Source organism: Sturnus vulgaris, chromosome 20 (assembly GCF_052056855.1).
Source record: "Sturnus vulgaris isolate bStuVul1 chromosome 20, bStuVul1.hap1, whole genome shotgun sequence".
In the NCBI taxonomy this organism is placed as follows: Eukaryota; Metazoa; Chordata; class Aves; order Passeriformes; family Sturnidae; genus Sturnus; species Sturnus vulgaris.
The window spans coordinates 867779-883001 of NC_142262.1; the positions used below are offsets into that span (position 1 = coordinate 867779).

General features: G+C 49.2%; 1 protein-coding gene across 2 annotated transcripts in view; it reads left to right on the plus strand.

Moving 5' to 3' along the window:
- The window catches only part of RPTOR (regulatory associated protein of MTOR complex 1), a 94001-nt gene that overhangs the window by 24669 nt on the left and 54109 nt on the right, over positions 1-15223 (plus strand). For both annotated transcript variants that reach the window (XM_088176681.1, XM_088176682.1), the window contains exons 4-9: positions 975-1133; positions 4517-4663; positions 6803-6978; positions 10207-10266; positions 13378-13478; positions 14516-14660. In XM_088176681.1, coding sequence (XP_088032807.1) covers positions 975-1133; positions 4517-4663; positions 6803-6978; positions 10207-10266; positions 13378-13478; positions 14516-14660 — 788 coding nt within the window. The remainder of the gene's footprint in view (positions 1-974; positions 1134-4516; positions 4664-6802; positions 6979-10206; positions 10267-13377; positions 13479-14515; positions 14661-15223) is intronic.

A 15223-nucleotide genomic window follows, 5' to 3' on the forward strand; every position in this document is an offset into this window, starting at 1 on the left:
TGGAGCAGAGGCTGGGCAGAGTGAAAGGAATAAAGCAGGGATTGATGAAAAGCCTTCCAAGGATTCACCTTGGGCAGTGCAGAGCCCAAGGTGGGCTCAGAGTCCCGAGTTTCACACTTGGATCACTTTGGGTCCATTCCCACCTTGGCCTTCATTGTCCAATCCCAGCTCCAGGCTCTGCAGTCCCATCCTCCCACATTCTCTCCTCCACTCGCTGCTCTTTGCACTTTTTGGGGCTGGAGCTGCAGCGTGTCCTTGGTTGTGGGGCTGGCAAAGGATTGTTCTGTGTGCCTGAGCTGGGAGGAGAGCTGGGAACACTTTGTGTGGAGTTCAGAGTGACATCCTAGAGCAGGGCACAGGCTGGGAAATAGAAAAGCTAAAACTGAAGGCATGGTTAGCAGAGCAGTGAGTGACTGTGTCCCTGCTGTTATAAATGAGAGACAAAAGTCTCGATATTCAGCAAAATTTAGATTGTTTTATTTGATATAGAAAGAGCAAACAGCGCCCTGGGGAACGTGAGGGGTCACTGCCCACTCCACCCAACCTTGGTTTGCAGCCTCTTCTTATACTGTGGTTTCTCGTTGTACACAAATTCACAAAGCCTTTGGGTGATAATCAGTCACAGATTGCCATCTGGGCCTTGTAGATCTAACCACCAGAGAAGTTCTGGGAGTCTGGTTTTTGGGATGGGCAGCATTGATCAGACAAAGGCAGGAAGGGCTTTTTGGGAAGTCTGATTTTGCAAGCTGGGAGCTGATACAACTTATTTGAAAAACATAACATAACATAATGTAACATAATGTAACATGATGTAACATAACAAGGTGATTTTAAACAGAATTTTTTAATCATATAATTTCCTTTATCTAGTATCCATGCTTCACTTCAGAGCTGAGTATTCTGGTTTATACAAACCCCAACGCTTTTGTGACTAACACGAATCTTTTCTCAATTGTCACACTGCCGTGTCCCAGGCCAGGTACAAGCAGAGCCTGGACCCCACGGTGGACGAGGTGAAGAAGCTGTGCACGTCCCTGCGCCGCAACGCCAAGGAGGAGCGTGTGCTGTTCCACTACAACGGGCACGGCGTGCCCCGGCCCACGGTCAACGGCGAGATCTGGGTCTTCAACAAGGTGGGAGTGGCTCGGCCCTGCCCTGCCCGGCCTTGCCCTGCCCTGCTGACTGCTCAGTCCTGCACTCACACACGGCCAGTGCCCCCCAGCCATGCCAGGGATACCCAATATCCAACCCTAATCCCAGTGTCCAGCCTGGCTTTGGGCACTGACACCCAGTGTCCAACCCTAATCCCAGTGTCCAGCCTGGCCTTGGGCACTGCCAGGGCACTGACACCCAGTGTCCAACCCTAATCCCAGTGCCCAGCCTGGCTTTGGGCACTGCCAGGGACACCCACAGCTGCTCTGGGCACCTGTGCTGTGGAAGGAGCAGAGATCTAAGCTGTAGCTTACATCAGAAATTGCTTACTTAGAACGACTAATATTGGAAATATTTCCCCCTGCAAACACCCTGCTTTATCGCCCCATGAAATTTTTGGACAGTTCCCCAAACTCTTTAGCTCTTGGTCCTTTTTCCAAGTCACCACAACCCTACAAAACCCCCTGTCCAGCTGATTGCTGCCTTGGAGCCCTTCATGGAAGAAATAAAATGTCTGCAGAATCTCCTATCCCAGTCTCCTTCCTCTGCTGGCCAAAGGTCCTTTGCAGACGAGGCTGAAATGCCAACAGGAGCTGCCAGCTGCCCTCCAGGCTTTGCTTGCATCCTGGTGCCTGGCTGAGATGTGCCTGGGACACCAGGAAAGGCTCTTCCCTGTGGGACTCCCTGTCTGGGGGCACTTTGGGGTCCCACCCCAAGCCCTGACAGCTCCACTGTGCCAGGCCCCTCCCCACCCTCACTTGTAGTAATGAGCAGGTGGGACTCAATTTCTTCATGAAAAGCCCATTCTTCATTTATATAGTTCATATTTATAGGAAATTTTAGAAGGTACCCTGTTAAACTTAACTGGTTAACAATGCAGTGAAACTCAGTTTATTGGCTGGTAAGGGCTATTGGATATCTCTGTCAAATTTGCTATATATGTTTACATATTTTTTTCACTGATTCTTATGGGACAGATTTCTTGTTTTTGCAGGTGTTACCAGAATAGATTATTGTGCTGACTTTCATTCTTCTGATTCTTTCACATGGGAACTTACAAGTCAGTTGTTAGCTTAGCTAGCAGGGCCTAACCCATATTTTATAATGCATTTCTATTATAAATCTCTGCCTGTATGCAACACTCACTGGGAGGAATTTCTTCCACTTTGTACCCTGAGTTTCCCCTCTCTCAGTTTGAGCCCATTGTCCCATCCAGGTTTAGGATATACTCCCAGGTATTTAGTTGCCTGTTTGCTCTCTTTGTGTTTTTGAGGCTGTGTGGCACAGGCTGTCCCTGCCCTGTGGGGCACCAGGGGCTTCTCTCCCGTGCACTGAAATAATAAATGATTGGCATCGAGATGGAAGGGGAGCGTGGAAACTCAGAATTGTTCCTGCTCTGACTCACTCTCAGTGTGCACATACCAAGAGAGCATCAAGGCAGTCCCTGGAACTGGTTAATTTGGCATTTTCTGGCCTTTGGCCACACGTTGAGGCTGCAATAACATTTTTCATGTCTTTATTCTGTTGTGTGAGTAAGGGGTAATGTTCCAGTTGAGCTGCTGTTTCCTGAGCAAATCTCAACGTGGCTTCAAAAGGAGAAAAATCAACACGCCCCAACCTCAGCCATGTTTATTCTGACATTTTGAGAAGCTTCTCTGCAAATTATAAATATGTCTGAGATGTTCACCAGACAATTGGGGATGAAATCTGTTCAGGAGCAGTTTCCAGCTGAGCTGTTGCTGTGCCATTCCCAGGAAGAGGCACAGAGGGGTGGTGGGAGCAGAGCTGGAGCAGGGACTGACTTCTCCTCGTGCCCAGGCCAGGGAACAAACCCAGTGTGGCATCAAAGCATCACCCTGAGCAGCTGCTCTGCAGAGCTCTGCTCTAACACCCCTTCTTGCTTCACACCACCTCATTTACATATCATTAGCAAATTGGATGTTTTATGTGACCCCCACGGTGGAGTTGGAACATAAAATTCTTCAGGTTGGAAATACCACAGTGTTAATCAGAGCCATAATCCCATCTGAGCTGCAGCAAGGTGCACTGGAAACAGAAAGGTAAAACAATGCCTGCCCATAAAATGTCCTTGATGAGATGTGTCAGAGCAGGATTTTTATGTGGAACTTGCTGGGGTTGGGATGTGCCTCCCCTGAGTGGTGACCTTAAGAAAGGATGGGCTCTTCATGCTCATTCCACCCTGCAGGGATTTGCAGAGCTCCAGCTCCCTAAAACTTCGGCTTTTATCAACAGTTCTCCCTGTTAATTTTAATGAAACATCCCAAACTGTTAGACATGGGCAAAGGTGGGTTTGGGGAAGCCTTGCCCCTCCCTGCCTTATGTAACACATGGTTTATGATCCCTCCTGTCTTTATCAACGCTGATATGTGTCCTTGAGAATTGGATTTTTGTAAAAAGTTTACTGGTTTTATTACAGCTATTTTAAGTCTCTTGAATTTAAATGAGAATTATGATCCCATCCATCATCCTGCTGATGTTAATAGGAACATCACAGCTTTTCCTGAGGATTTTGGGCTGAGCTCAGGGTTGGAGGAACACCAGGTTGCCCTCTGCCTGCAGCTGAGAAGGATCCTGCTGGCAGCCACTGGCTCTTTGGTGGTGGCTCTTTGCAGGCAGGGATCTGTGCTTTGTATTTTCAGCTCACTTGGTTCAGGATTGGCTCCTCAGAGCTGGTTTTAAATGGCTGATTTTTCTCCTCTTGCCTCCAGTTATTGGGGGGCGTTCATTAAGATGGAAGACAAGGAACAAGATCCTCCTTATTTACAGAAAGGGAACTGTGGGCACTTCACTCTGTTGAAGGCAGCTTTGTTGGTTTTAATTTTAATGGATAATTTGAAAAGTTGCACAGAAGCTAAAGCTGTAATAAAATTATGAAGCATCTCGTTAGGCTCAGGCAGGGTAGTGCTGATGGGCTGCAGGGGCTTAATTATCCATCCTGATTTATTGATGGGGTTTTCAGTTTAAGATGTTTGATGTTAAATTAAAGACAGCTGGTTTGCATCCTTTATCAGTGTTGCAGAAATTTGGGATAAAATTGGACTATTAAATGCTGTTTGGAGTTGTTAGCACATATCAGAGCTCCAAATATCTGATACTGAAAACTCTTGGCAAAGTTTTGGGCTTTTTTTTTTGTTGTTGTTTTTTAAGAGTTGGGTGTTTCAAATAGCACCACAATAAAATCTGCTTGTGCTTGGCTTCACATCCTCCTTATTGGTGGATGCTGACTGAGATTTGCATTCATTAATAGGTTTTATTTGGGGCTGTCAGAGTTGTGTTTGTGGGTGTACTTCAGGAGCTGCCCCACTTGTGCTGCTGGTGACTGGAGTGGTGTTTTTGTCCTCAGAACTACACCCAGTACATCCCCCTGTCCATCTACGACCTGCAGACGTGGATGGGGAGCCCTTCCATCTTCGTCTACGACTGCTCCAACGCCGGCCTCATTGTCAAGTCCTTCAAGCAATTTGCACTACAGAGAGAGCAGGAGCTGGAGGTGAGAGGCTCTGCTGGCCTTGGCTCCACACAAAGGAAGTTGAAGCTTGCTTTGCTTTGCTGTGTACACAGAAAAATGTGTTTAAAACTGTGTTGGAAGGCAAATTAATTTGCAAATAACTTCGCCGTTCTGATCTTTCTGGTTCAGTTTGCTATCCCATTAAACTGGGAATGATTTTTAATACAAGCACTAATTAAATGTTAATGTTAATAGAATCAATTTGGGCCCTAATGGTCTTTTCTGCTGAGATGAATGCTGAGGTGAGCAAGACATCATTATTTGGGTTGCAAAACTCTGGTATCTGGGGCTGGATTTCCATGCAGTTGTGGTTTTGTGCTGCTGAAGTGAATGCAAAAATGTGAAGCAACAAAAACCTGATCCACACAGGGATTGTCTTGGTGGTTCCAGCTCTGCAGAGTGTGGAATGTGTTCCCAATGAAAAGCTGTCCTTGGTTGCAAATGGAATTAGTAATAAATGCATTGAAGCAAATCTGAAATGCAAAGTGGAAGGGAAGGAGCTGGAATGTTCTGTGCAGCCTCCCCCTGCTGCTCACAGGGAAAGGACATTGCTGAAGGTTCACTTCTTACACTTGTAGGACACTGGATTAGAAACCCCCAAACTCCAAGGAAGGAATATTAATTAATCAGGGAACTGAGTGTCACAAATACAGCCTCCAAACAGATGTTCAGTGTCCCTGCCTGTCAGTCCTTTCCTCTGGAATTCCAGTTTTTGGAGGTGCTTTAGTGGGGGCTCTTTGGCAGGTGGAAATTCCATTGTGCTGAAGCAGACAGCCTGATAACCTGGGATATGCAGATAATTTCATTATTCCTTCTCTTCCATAAAATGATTCCATATTTTGTAACAAGAAGAAACTTCCCATAGTCTGTGGCTTGGGAAGAACATGACACTGCCAGACAGGGATGAATAGAATTGGTGGCAGATGCCTTTGGATGTCAGAGGAAAGGGGTCTGAATATCCTTTCTGTCAGCCTGGGATTTCCACTGGGACATTTCTGGGCCCTTTCTCCTTTGTTTACACGAAGTGCTAATAGTTCACACAGTGCTCTCTCCAGCGTTTTGGTTTCTCATTGTGTTCCCAAGCAGGTTGGGCAGGTCAGGCTTCCCCTTCCCTGTCCCCCCTTTTTCACCCATTCCCTTTTCCCCTTGTTCGTGCTGAGCTCCAGGATTTGGAGGCTGCAGTGGGAGGGAGCAGCCCCAGGGCAGCTCTGCTCAGGAAAACCTCTGCAGGGAAGGATGAGCACAAGGGATCAGATCTTTATTTCAACAAACATTCCATCCCATCTCCCCTGGGATTCTTCATCTTGTGGCGTGTGTGGGGTTTACATGGCACAGCACAGGTTAACACTGCCACTTAATTTGGTTAGGAAAACTTCCAGGGTTATGTGTCAGCTTTTCATTCTGTCCTTGGCTTTCAGGAACTCCTGGTGCCTGACTGAGGTTCCTGCTCGTGGGGAAAGGGAAGCAGAGCCTTGCTGCCAGAGACAGCAGAGTGCTCACAGTCATGAGAGCGTGGAGGGGAATTCATTTGGAAAATTACAAATTATCCAATTGTTCAAATTCATGAAAAGTGAAGCAAAGCTGCAACTGGTGCTCCAGAGGGGCTGCCAGAGTGATCAGGATAATTGTTCCCCATTTCCCTGCAAGGGGATCAGAGGAATTTGCTCTTCCCTTAATCTGCCAGAGGGATTCTCACCTTTTGATTCCATATCTTGCCCTAATGAAAAAAATGCAAGATGTTGGAAAGAAACTTTGGTGGCTGAAGTTTACTTTGTTTACCTGGTTCAGAAAGGTGCTGGGAAGATTATTTATGTTTTCACTCCCTGAATTATTAGTCTCAGAGATCATATTCTTAATCAAAGTCTTAAACAGGAGAATCCCTGTGCTTTTGGAGAATGGGAATGTTGGTCTGTAGGGCATTTTTACTGTATAGACTGAGGTTTGCTCTACAGGGTATTTCTAGACTCACTCTGGATGTAGCAGTTGAGTGCTGTTCATTAAAGGGGAGTTAAAGCTGTGCTGCCATGGTCACCAGGAGCTCCAGACCAGAGCTGCAGGAGCCCTGGCAGCTCTCCCTGGGTTATTCCTGACTCCCCTCTGGAATTCCCTTGTTCTCTGCAGGTGGCTGCCATCAACCCCAACCACCCCCTTGCCCAGATGCCCCTGCCCCCCTCCATGAAGAACTGCATCCAGCTGGCAGCCTGTGAGGCCAACGAGCTGCTGCCCATGATCCCAGACCTGCCTGCAGACCTGTTCACCTCCTGCCTCACCACCCCCATCAAGATCGCCCTGCGCTGGTGAGTGAGACCCCCCTGAACCCCTGAAACCCCTGAATCACTGAACCCCTGAACCCTCTGCACTCCTGAATCCCTGAATCACTGAACCCCTGAATCCCTGAACCTCCTGAGTCACTGAATCCCTGAACCCACTGCATTCCTGAATTCCTGCACCCCTGAGTCACTGAATCCCTGCACCCCAGAACCACTGAACCCACTGCACCCTGAATCCCTGCACCCTCTGCACCTCTGTACCCCCTGAACCCCTGCATGGGCACAGGAGGCTTTGTTAACCTGCCCCTGACCCAGAGCTGCCCTGCACTATTGAACAGCAGGGTTTGAACTGGGCACTGGGGACAGCAGCTTATTAATGAGAACTAGAAAGGTGAAAATATTGTTATCTTCTACTTATTGCATTTTAGTTTCCAGCTCAATATCTAGGTTTGCTCAGATTAAGGGATTTGCTGTTCTGGGAATTAGATATCTGCTTCCTCAGAGAGCAGCACTGGTACAGAGTGCAATACAACTTTCTGTAAACTGTCCTTTGCACAAATCACATTCCAAATACTGTGCTTGCTGTAAATAATGCAGTAGCTTTAAACAGTGCTGGAGTGAGAGGAAGGGAGTGATAAACCAGGGAAAGATGTTCTGGAATGACAGCCCAAGTTAATTAGGCAGAAGGTTGAAAAAGGCTGCTCCAGGCAGCAGGAGCAGAGTTTTACCCAACAGCAGGGACCCGAGTCTGGAGCCCCCAGAGCTCCATTCCCAGAGGCTCTTCCAGCTGCTCCTCTCAAGTCGGTGCAGTTTGTGCCTGGTCCAGGATGGAGAAGCTTCAGGGAACTTTCTGGACAGGCTTTGAACAGGCAGAGGCCCAGGGACACTGCAGGTGGTGGTGAGAAATTGTCACCACAGCTCCAAGAGTTGCTCCCTGCCCTTTGGAGATATTTGTGATTGATTCCAATTCTTTAAACTCCTTCTGTTTCCCATTAGCAGCAAACAGCGAGTTCCTGTGGCCAGGCTCTGGTTTGGGTGTGTGCAGTTCTCTAGGAGAGTTTTTTTGGTGGCTTTTGTTTGTTAGATATGCTAAGAAAGGGTTGTTGTTTTTTTTTTTTTTGGATGCTGTGATCTGTTCAGGAATTTTCTGTTCCTCATCTCCATGGGAACGTGGCTGAGGGGGTGAGCAGGGCAGGTTGTGCACAGGCTACACCTGCACGAGCAGGAGAGATGCTGTGAGTTGTGTCTCAGGGTGTTTGACAGGAAAGGTGTTTGTGGAACTGCTCAGGGGGAGGCTTTAAACACCTCAGCCTCAGCTGGAAGCACGTGGAAGGTGCCATGGGAACTCCTGGATAGTGGAGAATTCCCTCCCACTTCAGTGGCTGTGTGGTGTTCACTGCACTCTCAGGAGTTCCATTCTCTGCTGAAGGTTATGATCCTTTTGTGTTCCCATTATTGCAGGTGTGGTTTTATCCCTGCAATCCTGTAAATAATGAGTGCTGCTGTGGGTCATTGGTTTTTACTGATGTTAAACACAACAAATGCAAAACCAAACCCTCTGCTGCATTCTGTTCAAAGTGCTTTGTGGGGGTTTCCCTAAAGTATTTATTTTGCATTTCTGCTTGACATTTTGGGGTTAACTCAACCAATCCTCTGTCCCACGTTGGTTTAGACAAACAACACTGAGTTTCAAAATATTCCCCTGACACTGAGCAGCATTTCCTGCATTTCTGGCTTTGGGTGGGGAGGGACCTGAAAGCCCATCCAGTGCCATGGGCAGGGACACCCTCCACTGTCCCAGGCTGCTCCAAGTCCTGTCCAACCTGGTCTCTGAGCTCTTCCTTTTATCTTCTCTAATCTGGGAGTATTAGCACCTTCCACAATCCCAGGTGGCTCCAAGCTGGCCTGGGACCCTTCTTTAGAGGCAGCAGATGTCACCTTGCAGAGCTGTGCTGCTCTCCTGCTCCTTGCAGGCACCATCAGAAGGGTTCAACTGTTAACAAGGGTTCAACTGTCCAACAATTAAACTGTTAACAAGGGTTAAACTGTTAACAAGGGTTAAACTGTTAACAAGGGTTAAACTGTTAACAAGGGTTAAACTGTCCATCCTCATCCCAGGGTCCTGCCTCTGCCAGGCTCACTCTGCCTGGAGCTGCTGAGGGGGGAATTTCCCTGCATGGTTCTGTAGTGCACTGCGTTAGAGGATTTTATGTTTCAGCAGATTGCACAGGGATCCCACTGCAGCTCCTGGGCTCTTTATGGCCTCTCCTTGTGCTGGATGATGCAGACATCAGGACAGCAGCCTGGGGACCGTGAGTGTCCAGAGCCTGTCCCAGCCCTGGGCTCCAGGGGATGCCCACAGGAAAACTGCAGTGCTGCTCAAGGTGTCAGGAATGAGCCCTGCACGTCCTGTCTTTAATGAATAATTGTTGTCCCCTTTATCTGGGGACAACCCTTCTGGACATGGATGGGGTTGCTGGGCCCTTGGAGCCCGCAGAGCCCTGCAGTGTCAGGGCAGGTGTCTGAGATGGCTCCGAGGGGTGAATTCCTCCTCCAACAGCAGAGTGGGTTCCCGAGGGCTGGGGCAGCAGGCTGGGCATGTGCTGCTGGCAGAGGAGCTCATTCCAGGCTGGAATTGCTGGGTTTCCATCCCAGAGCTGTTCCCAGTGCTGCCCTGTGCTCAGGGAGGCAGCGTTCCCCCTTCCCACACACTCCTGCTTTAGCAGCTTTGGGGATTTTCCAGGCGCTCTGACAGGACTCCAGGGCTGCTGTTCCTGGAGTAGTGGGATTTGTAAGGCTGAGGAAATGGAGTCAGCAGTTTTTTTAATGAAATAACGGAGGTGTCTGAACCTGACGCATTCCTCCCTTCTGCCGTGCCTGCCTGCAGTGCCGGATCTCGCAGGGAAGCCCAGGCTGATCATTATTCCAGCAGCACAACCCTCCCTGCTCCTGTGCTGCTCCCCGGAGGCTGTGCTGGGTGCTGGGAGCCCTTTTCCCCCTCCCCGAGGTGTGCTGGAACACTTGTCACCCCGACAGCTACAATGGCCCGGCTCTGACACCTGGCAATGGAAATGTCCCCGAATCGCCAGGGTGACAAATGCTGAGAGGCTCCTTTGTGCTGTGCTGAGGTTTCCTACCCAAACACCACGGTAAAAGCAGCAGCAGTGCAATGAAGAGCCCTCGTTGTGCGTGCTCTCACAGAGCTCTGTCATTAAACACTCAATTAGTGTGTTCTGTTTTCCTGCCTCTCCCCAGGTTCTGCATGCAGAAGAGTGTCAGGCTGGTGCCAGGAGTCACGCTGGATTTAATAGAGAAGTAAGTCAAATTTTATCCGGGTTGGTGTGTCCTGGAAGGGGTCAGGAGAGCACAAGGCTGGGTGTAGGAAGTGTCAGGTCTCACCAGGGAAGGGTTGGGTGTGCACGGTGTGGGCACCTCGTCACAAATGGGGTGAGATCACATCAGCTCCCATGTCCTGGGCCACTTCTGCCTGTTTTCAAAAAGCCTCTCAGTGCTGCCAGCCCTTCCACACAGGGCTAGCCAGGTTCAGCAGCACTGTTAAGGTTTTTAATTGTGCTAATTTGATAGGGGAAAAATCGATTATCTCCTCTCAGCTGGGGGGGGAGTGAGTGATAATTTGTATAAAGCTGAATTTCAGAGATACTCGTTGGACCAAAAGAAAAATACAGTTTCCAACTGACAGAGCAGAGACAAACCCCGTGTGTCAGAGTGGTGTTCAGGGAAAGGATTCACCACTGGGTGCAGCTTCCTCTGAAAGCTCTGGGCAAAATGTGCTGGGGTTTGGGGTTTTGTGGTCTCGAGGAGATGGGGAGCAAGAAGGAAACTCCTGGGGCTGCAGCTGAGTGCCAGAGGTGTGCACAGGTTTGGGGATGAGGAGGAGACTGAGGCCACCTCAGGCCACTGCATAAACAATGGCTGTGGTATGTTAATTAATTAACAATTGCTACAAGAGTGTCTCTAATCAAAGACATGCTGAGGTCGCTGGAGGTGGGAGCCAGGCAGCTCTGACTCAGCCTCGCAGAGCGCTTGGATGTTAAATCCTCTTTGAATGGAGATTTCCTGCCAGAAATGGGGTTTTGTTCAGGCTCTTGTTCTTGCTGTGCCACAGCACACGTGTGTGTGTGTGTGTGTGTGTGTGTGTGCACATCAAAATTTAAATTCATCATCTTCATCTGCTCCTTCTATCAGCTCTAGAAAACACAGGGTTTTATTACAGTCTCGAGACCTGGAATAATTCCTGGATTGCCTGTGTGTATATTGTAATCTATAATTCAGTTGTCTGTAAAATTGGGGAAGGAGTTTCTATTGCAATTAAGCTGCAGGCTCTGAGGCTAAATGAAGCTGCACCTTCTCTGAAGGGCTCCAGTTTCCAATTATCCAGGCTCAGCCCATGTCCTGACAAGGGAACGTGTGGTGGCTCCTGATGTGCATTTACATCACATTTCTTCTGAGATGAAGCCAAAGCAATCCCTTAGCTTAGAAATAAAGATCTTTGCTGGAGCCAGACAGCAAAAGATAAAGGAATTTTGGTGGAGTGTTGGGAATTTGGGAACTTTTGGCTGCCACCTCATGAGATCTTTTGCTGGCAGCATTTCTGTCCAGTTCTTCCTGCCCTGGGGGGACTTTTCTGTTTGATCCCAAGACTTCAGATCATCTGTGCTGGAGGTGTGGCTGCTGAGTGACATGAACTGGGCTTTGTTCTGCTTTTCAAAAAGTTTGGGAAAAAATCTAAGGAATGGTTTATGGGAATAAATCCAGGGTAATGGGGATCCAAAACTGGGTGCCAGGGATTGGGGATGTACAAGGGTGCTTTAATCTCTGCTGCTGCATTGGGATCCCTCTCCCAAAATGCCACTCTCAGGGGACCAGGAATGCTGTGTGGCATTCCTGGGATTTTCACCTTGGGTCCATTGTGCAAAAGGAGGGAATCCTAAACAAAAATCCCCTGAGAAGGGGAAAACAAAAAAAAGGTGGCAGTGTGAGGAAATGGCTGTGTCTGAGCCCCCAGCTCAGCCCCTGGCCCGGAGAGGAGCCTGGTCCCCCTGTCCCTCCTGCCAGGGCTGGTGACAAAGGTGACAAAGGGCTCCTCTGGATGTCACCACGTGGGGGAAGGTCCTGGTCCAGAGCAGAGCCTGCTCCAGGCTGTTCTGCACCAGCACCACATCCATAAAAGTCACCAGAAATAACAGATGTGAGACTAAAATTAATGTTTGTTTCCACTTGAAGCATGATCAAATGTCAGGGGCTGGAAATTGCTCATGTTTTAATGTCTGTTTATTATTTATAGTGGGAGATGATAATTCATGGTGTGCCTTTGCCACCTGGCTTTGGCAGCTTTCAGCCCCTTGGTTTGGTTGTAGAAAGCTCAGCAGGAGATGGCAGAGGTGATTTGTGTGTCTCAGAGGGAGCTGCTGTTCCTCAGAGCCCTGAGCCCTCCCCAGCCCTGCTGGGGCTGTGGGATGTGAGCTGCAGGAGTTTCCCCTCAGCTCTGCAGTGCTGTCCCCTGTGTCCCCTGTGTCCCCTGTGTGGCAGGCAGGGCACTGCTGGCAGTGCAGGGTGGGGCTCCTGCTGCCCGGGATGGTTTTCATGGGAACTCTGTGCTCCCATCCTGGGCTCCAGCACGGCCTCCCCCCTTTGTGCTCTCACCTTGCCAAGGTTCCAGAGCCTCCCGTGGCACCCCTGGCCCAGCCCTGCCCTTTGGGTCCTGTCTGAGCAGCTCTTGCCACGCCAGGAGGTTTCACACAGAACCCTGGAGGTTGGAAGAGACCTCCAAGGTCGAGTCCAAGCCGTGCCTGATCCCACCCTGTGCCCAGCTCCAAACCTCCCTGGGCAGCCCCTCCAACCCCTGCCCACCCTTTCCATGTGGAAATCCCTGCTGCCGACTGAAACCTGCAGTGGGAGCTGCCATCCCACTGTGAGCCACGTGTGCCTTGCTGGGGGAGCTCCCAGGGATGCTCTCCTGTGGCCTGGGGAGCTGTGCCTGCTGCACTGGGGGCTCTGCAGTGCAAATATCGATGGGGAATCCTCACAGAGCCTCTGTGGCCTCGTGTTCCCTGTGCCTGCTGCAGGGGATCCATTAGCAAACGCTGCTTCAGAGATGTCTGCTTTCCCTCTGACAGCAGACAGGAATCTTTCATAGGATGGTAATTTCTGGTTCAGAGCTGTGTTTATTCATGGCAGTGGTGCTGCTGCTTGTGAGTGGCCACAGAGAGGCTTCCTGCCTTGGTCCTGATGCTCCTGATATTTAAAACTTGTCACAGAAAGGAAATGGGGTTAAATTAGGATTAAATCCACGGGATGTCTTAGCAGGTTTCTGAAACTTCCTCATCCTATTGCTGATAGTTTCTCATGAGGAGAAAGGCAAAATAACAGAGCTCTTATTCAGGGTTTCCTTTCCCCCACTTCCAGGATTCCTGGGAGGCTGAATGACAGGAGAACTCCCCTGGGAGAGCTGAACTGGATCTTCACAGCCATCACAGACACCATTGCCTGGAATGTCCTGCCCAGAGGTGAGCCTGGGGCAGGGCAGGGATGAGGAGTCAGATCCACGAGACACTGAAATGAGGAGAAAATTAAACCCTGAAACTGGAGGAACAGATCAGGATGGAGCTGAAAGCTAGTTTGTTTTTTATTTGTTCTTTTCACCAGAGCATTGCAGAGACCTGATCATTAGAACTCAGAAAGGGTTTTTCTGTGCTAACACAATTGTCATGGCTTGAATAATTCTCTTTCTTACTGAATTTGTGCAGAGCAATCTGTTTTCTTCCAGCCATGCTTAGTAGCATGAATAAAGGCTTTTTTCCCCCTCTTTGCTGGTAAGGCAGTTTTGTTTCCCATGAGTAACTTCATCCCTCATTTCTCTACCCCTGTTGTGCTCTGAATTGGTACTTCTGGAGCACAAGCAGCCAAATTTGTAAACACTTCTCCAACCCTGCTCTTCCTAATGCTCACATGGCATCAATTCTTCTCTGTCCTGTAGAAGAGAGCACATTTGCTATCTTTTAGGATTCATTTTGGCTTTTCAGAAGCACATCAAACTGCCAATTAACAGATGGATAGTTCTTGATTAAACAATACACAGAGGTCCTGTTCTCCCCCAGTAATTTTCCAAAAACTTAGTCAGGATGAGCTGAAATGAGACACCAAAAGGGGGATTTGATCCAGAAAAGGCAAAAAAAGAAAGTGTTGAATTGTGTTAATGTAGAATGGAGTATCCACGGTGCTCTGAGGGAGCTCTGAAGGCAGAATTTCCCTTTCCTGGTTGTCATCACATCCCTCAGAGCTGCTGGAGATTCCTCCTTAGAAAACAAAACGTTGCCATGGTTTTGTGCCTTGAACCCTTTACCTGAGCTGCTCCACTGTGTGTGTGGTGACTCCTGAGCTGCTCCATTGTGTGTGTGCTCACTCCTGAGCTGCTCCACTGTGTGTGTGCTCACTCCTGAGCTGCTCCACTGTGTGTGTGCTCACTCCTGAGCTGCTCCACTGTGTGTGTGCTCACTCCTGAGCTGCTGGGATGTGTGTGCTCACTCCTGCAATCTCTTGGCAGATCTTTTCCAGAAGCTCTTCAGGCAGGACCTGCTGGTGGCCAGTTTGTTCCGGAATTTCCTGCTGGCAGAGAGGATCATGAGGTCCTACAACTGCACCCCCGTGAGCAGCCCCAGGCTGCCCCCCACCTACATGCACGCCATGTGGTGAGTGCAGGGAAGGGATTCCCCCTGGCACAGCTTCTTCCCTGCAGCCCTGGAAATGCCCCAGGCCGGGCTGGGTGGGGTTTGGAGCACCCTGGGATGGTGGCAGGGCTCTCCTCCAACCCAAACCGTTCCATGGTCCAACTAAATCCCTGCAGTGCTTCCCTGCTTCCGTGGGCAGCTGCTTCTGCTCCGGCCATTCATCACTATCCTGTGGTGCAGGATTCCTCCAGCCCTGCCCTTTTTCACTCCAAACAGCACAGAAATAAACGGGTCATCTGCTGCCTTTGTTTTCCCAGGGTAAAAATGGTCCCGGGGGTGCTGGGGGGTGGGGAGAGCCCAAGGCCTGAGGGAAAGATCCTGAGCTTGGGTTGCTGAAGCAGGAGAAACTCCTGCTGCAGAGTTCCTCTACTTTTACTGTTGCTTTGAAGGTGATTAATGGAAATGGAGGTGGCACAGTTACCAAAAAGCTCTTAAAAAAAAGTTCTGCCTATCAAACCAATGTCCCACGAACAATTAGAGTGAAAATAATAATAATAACAACAGTAATAACAACAATTCTGGCT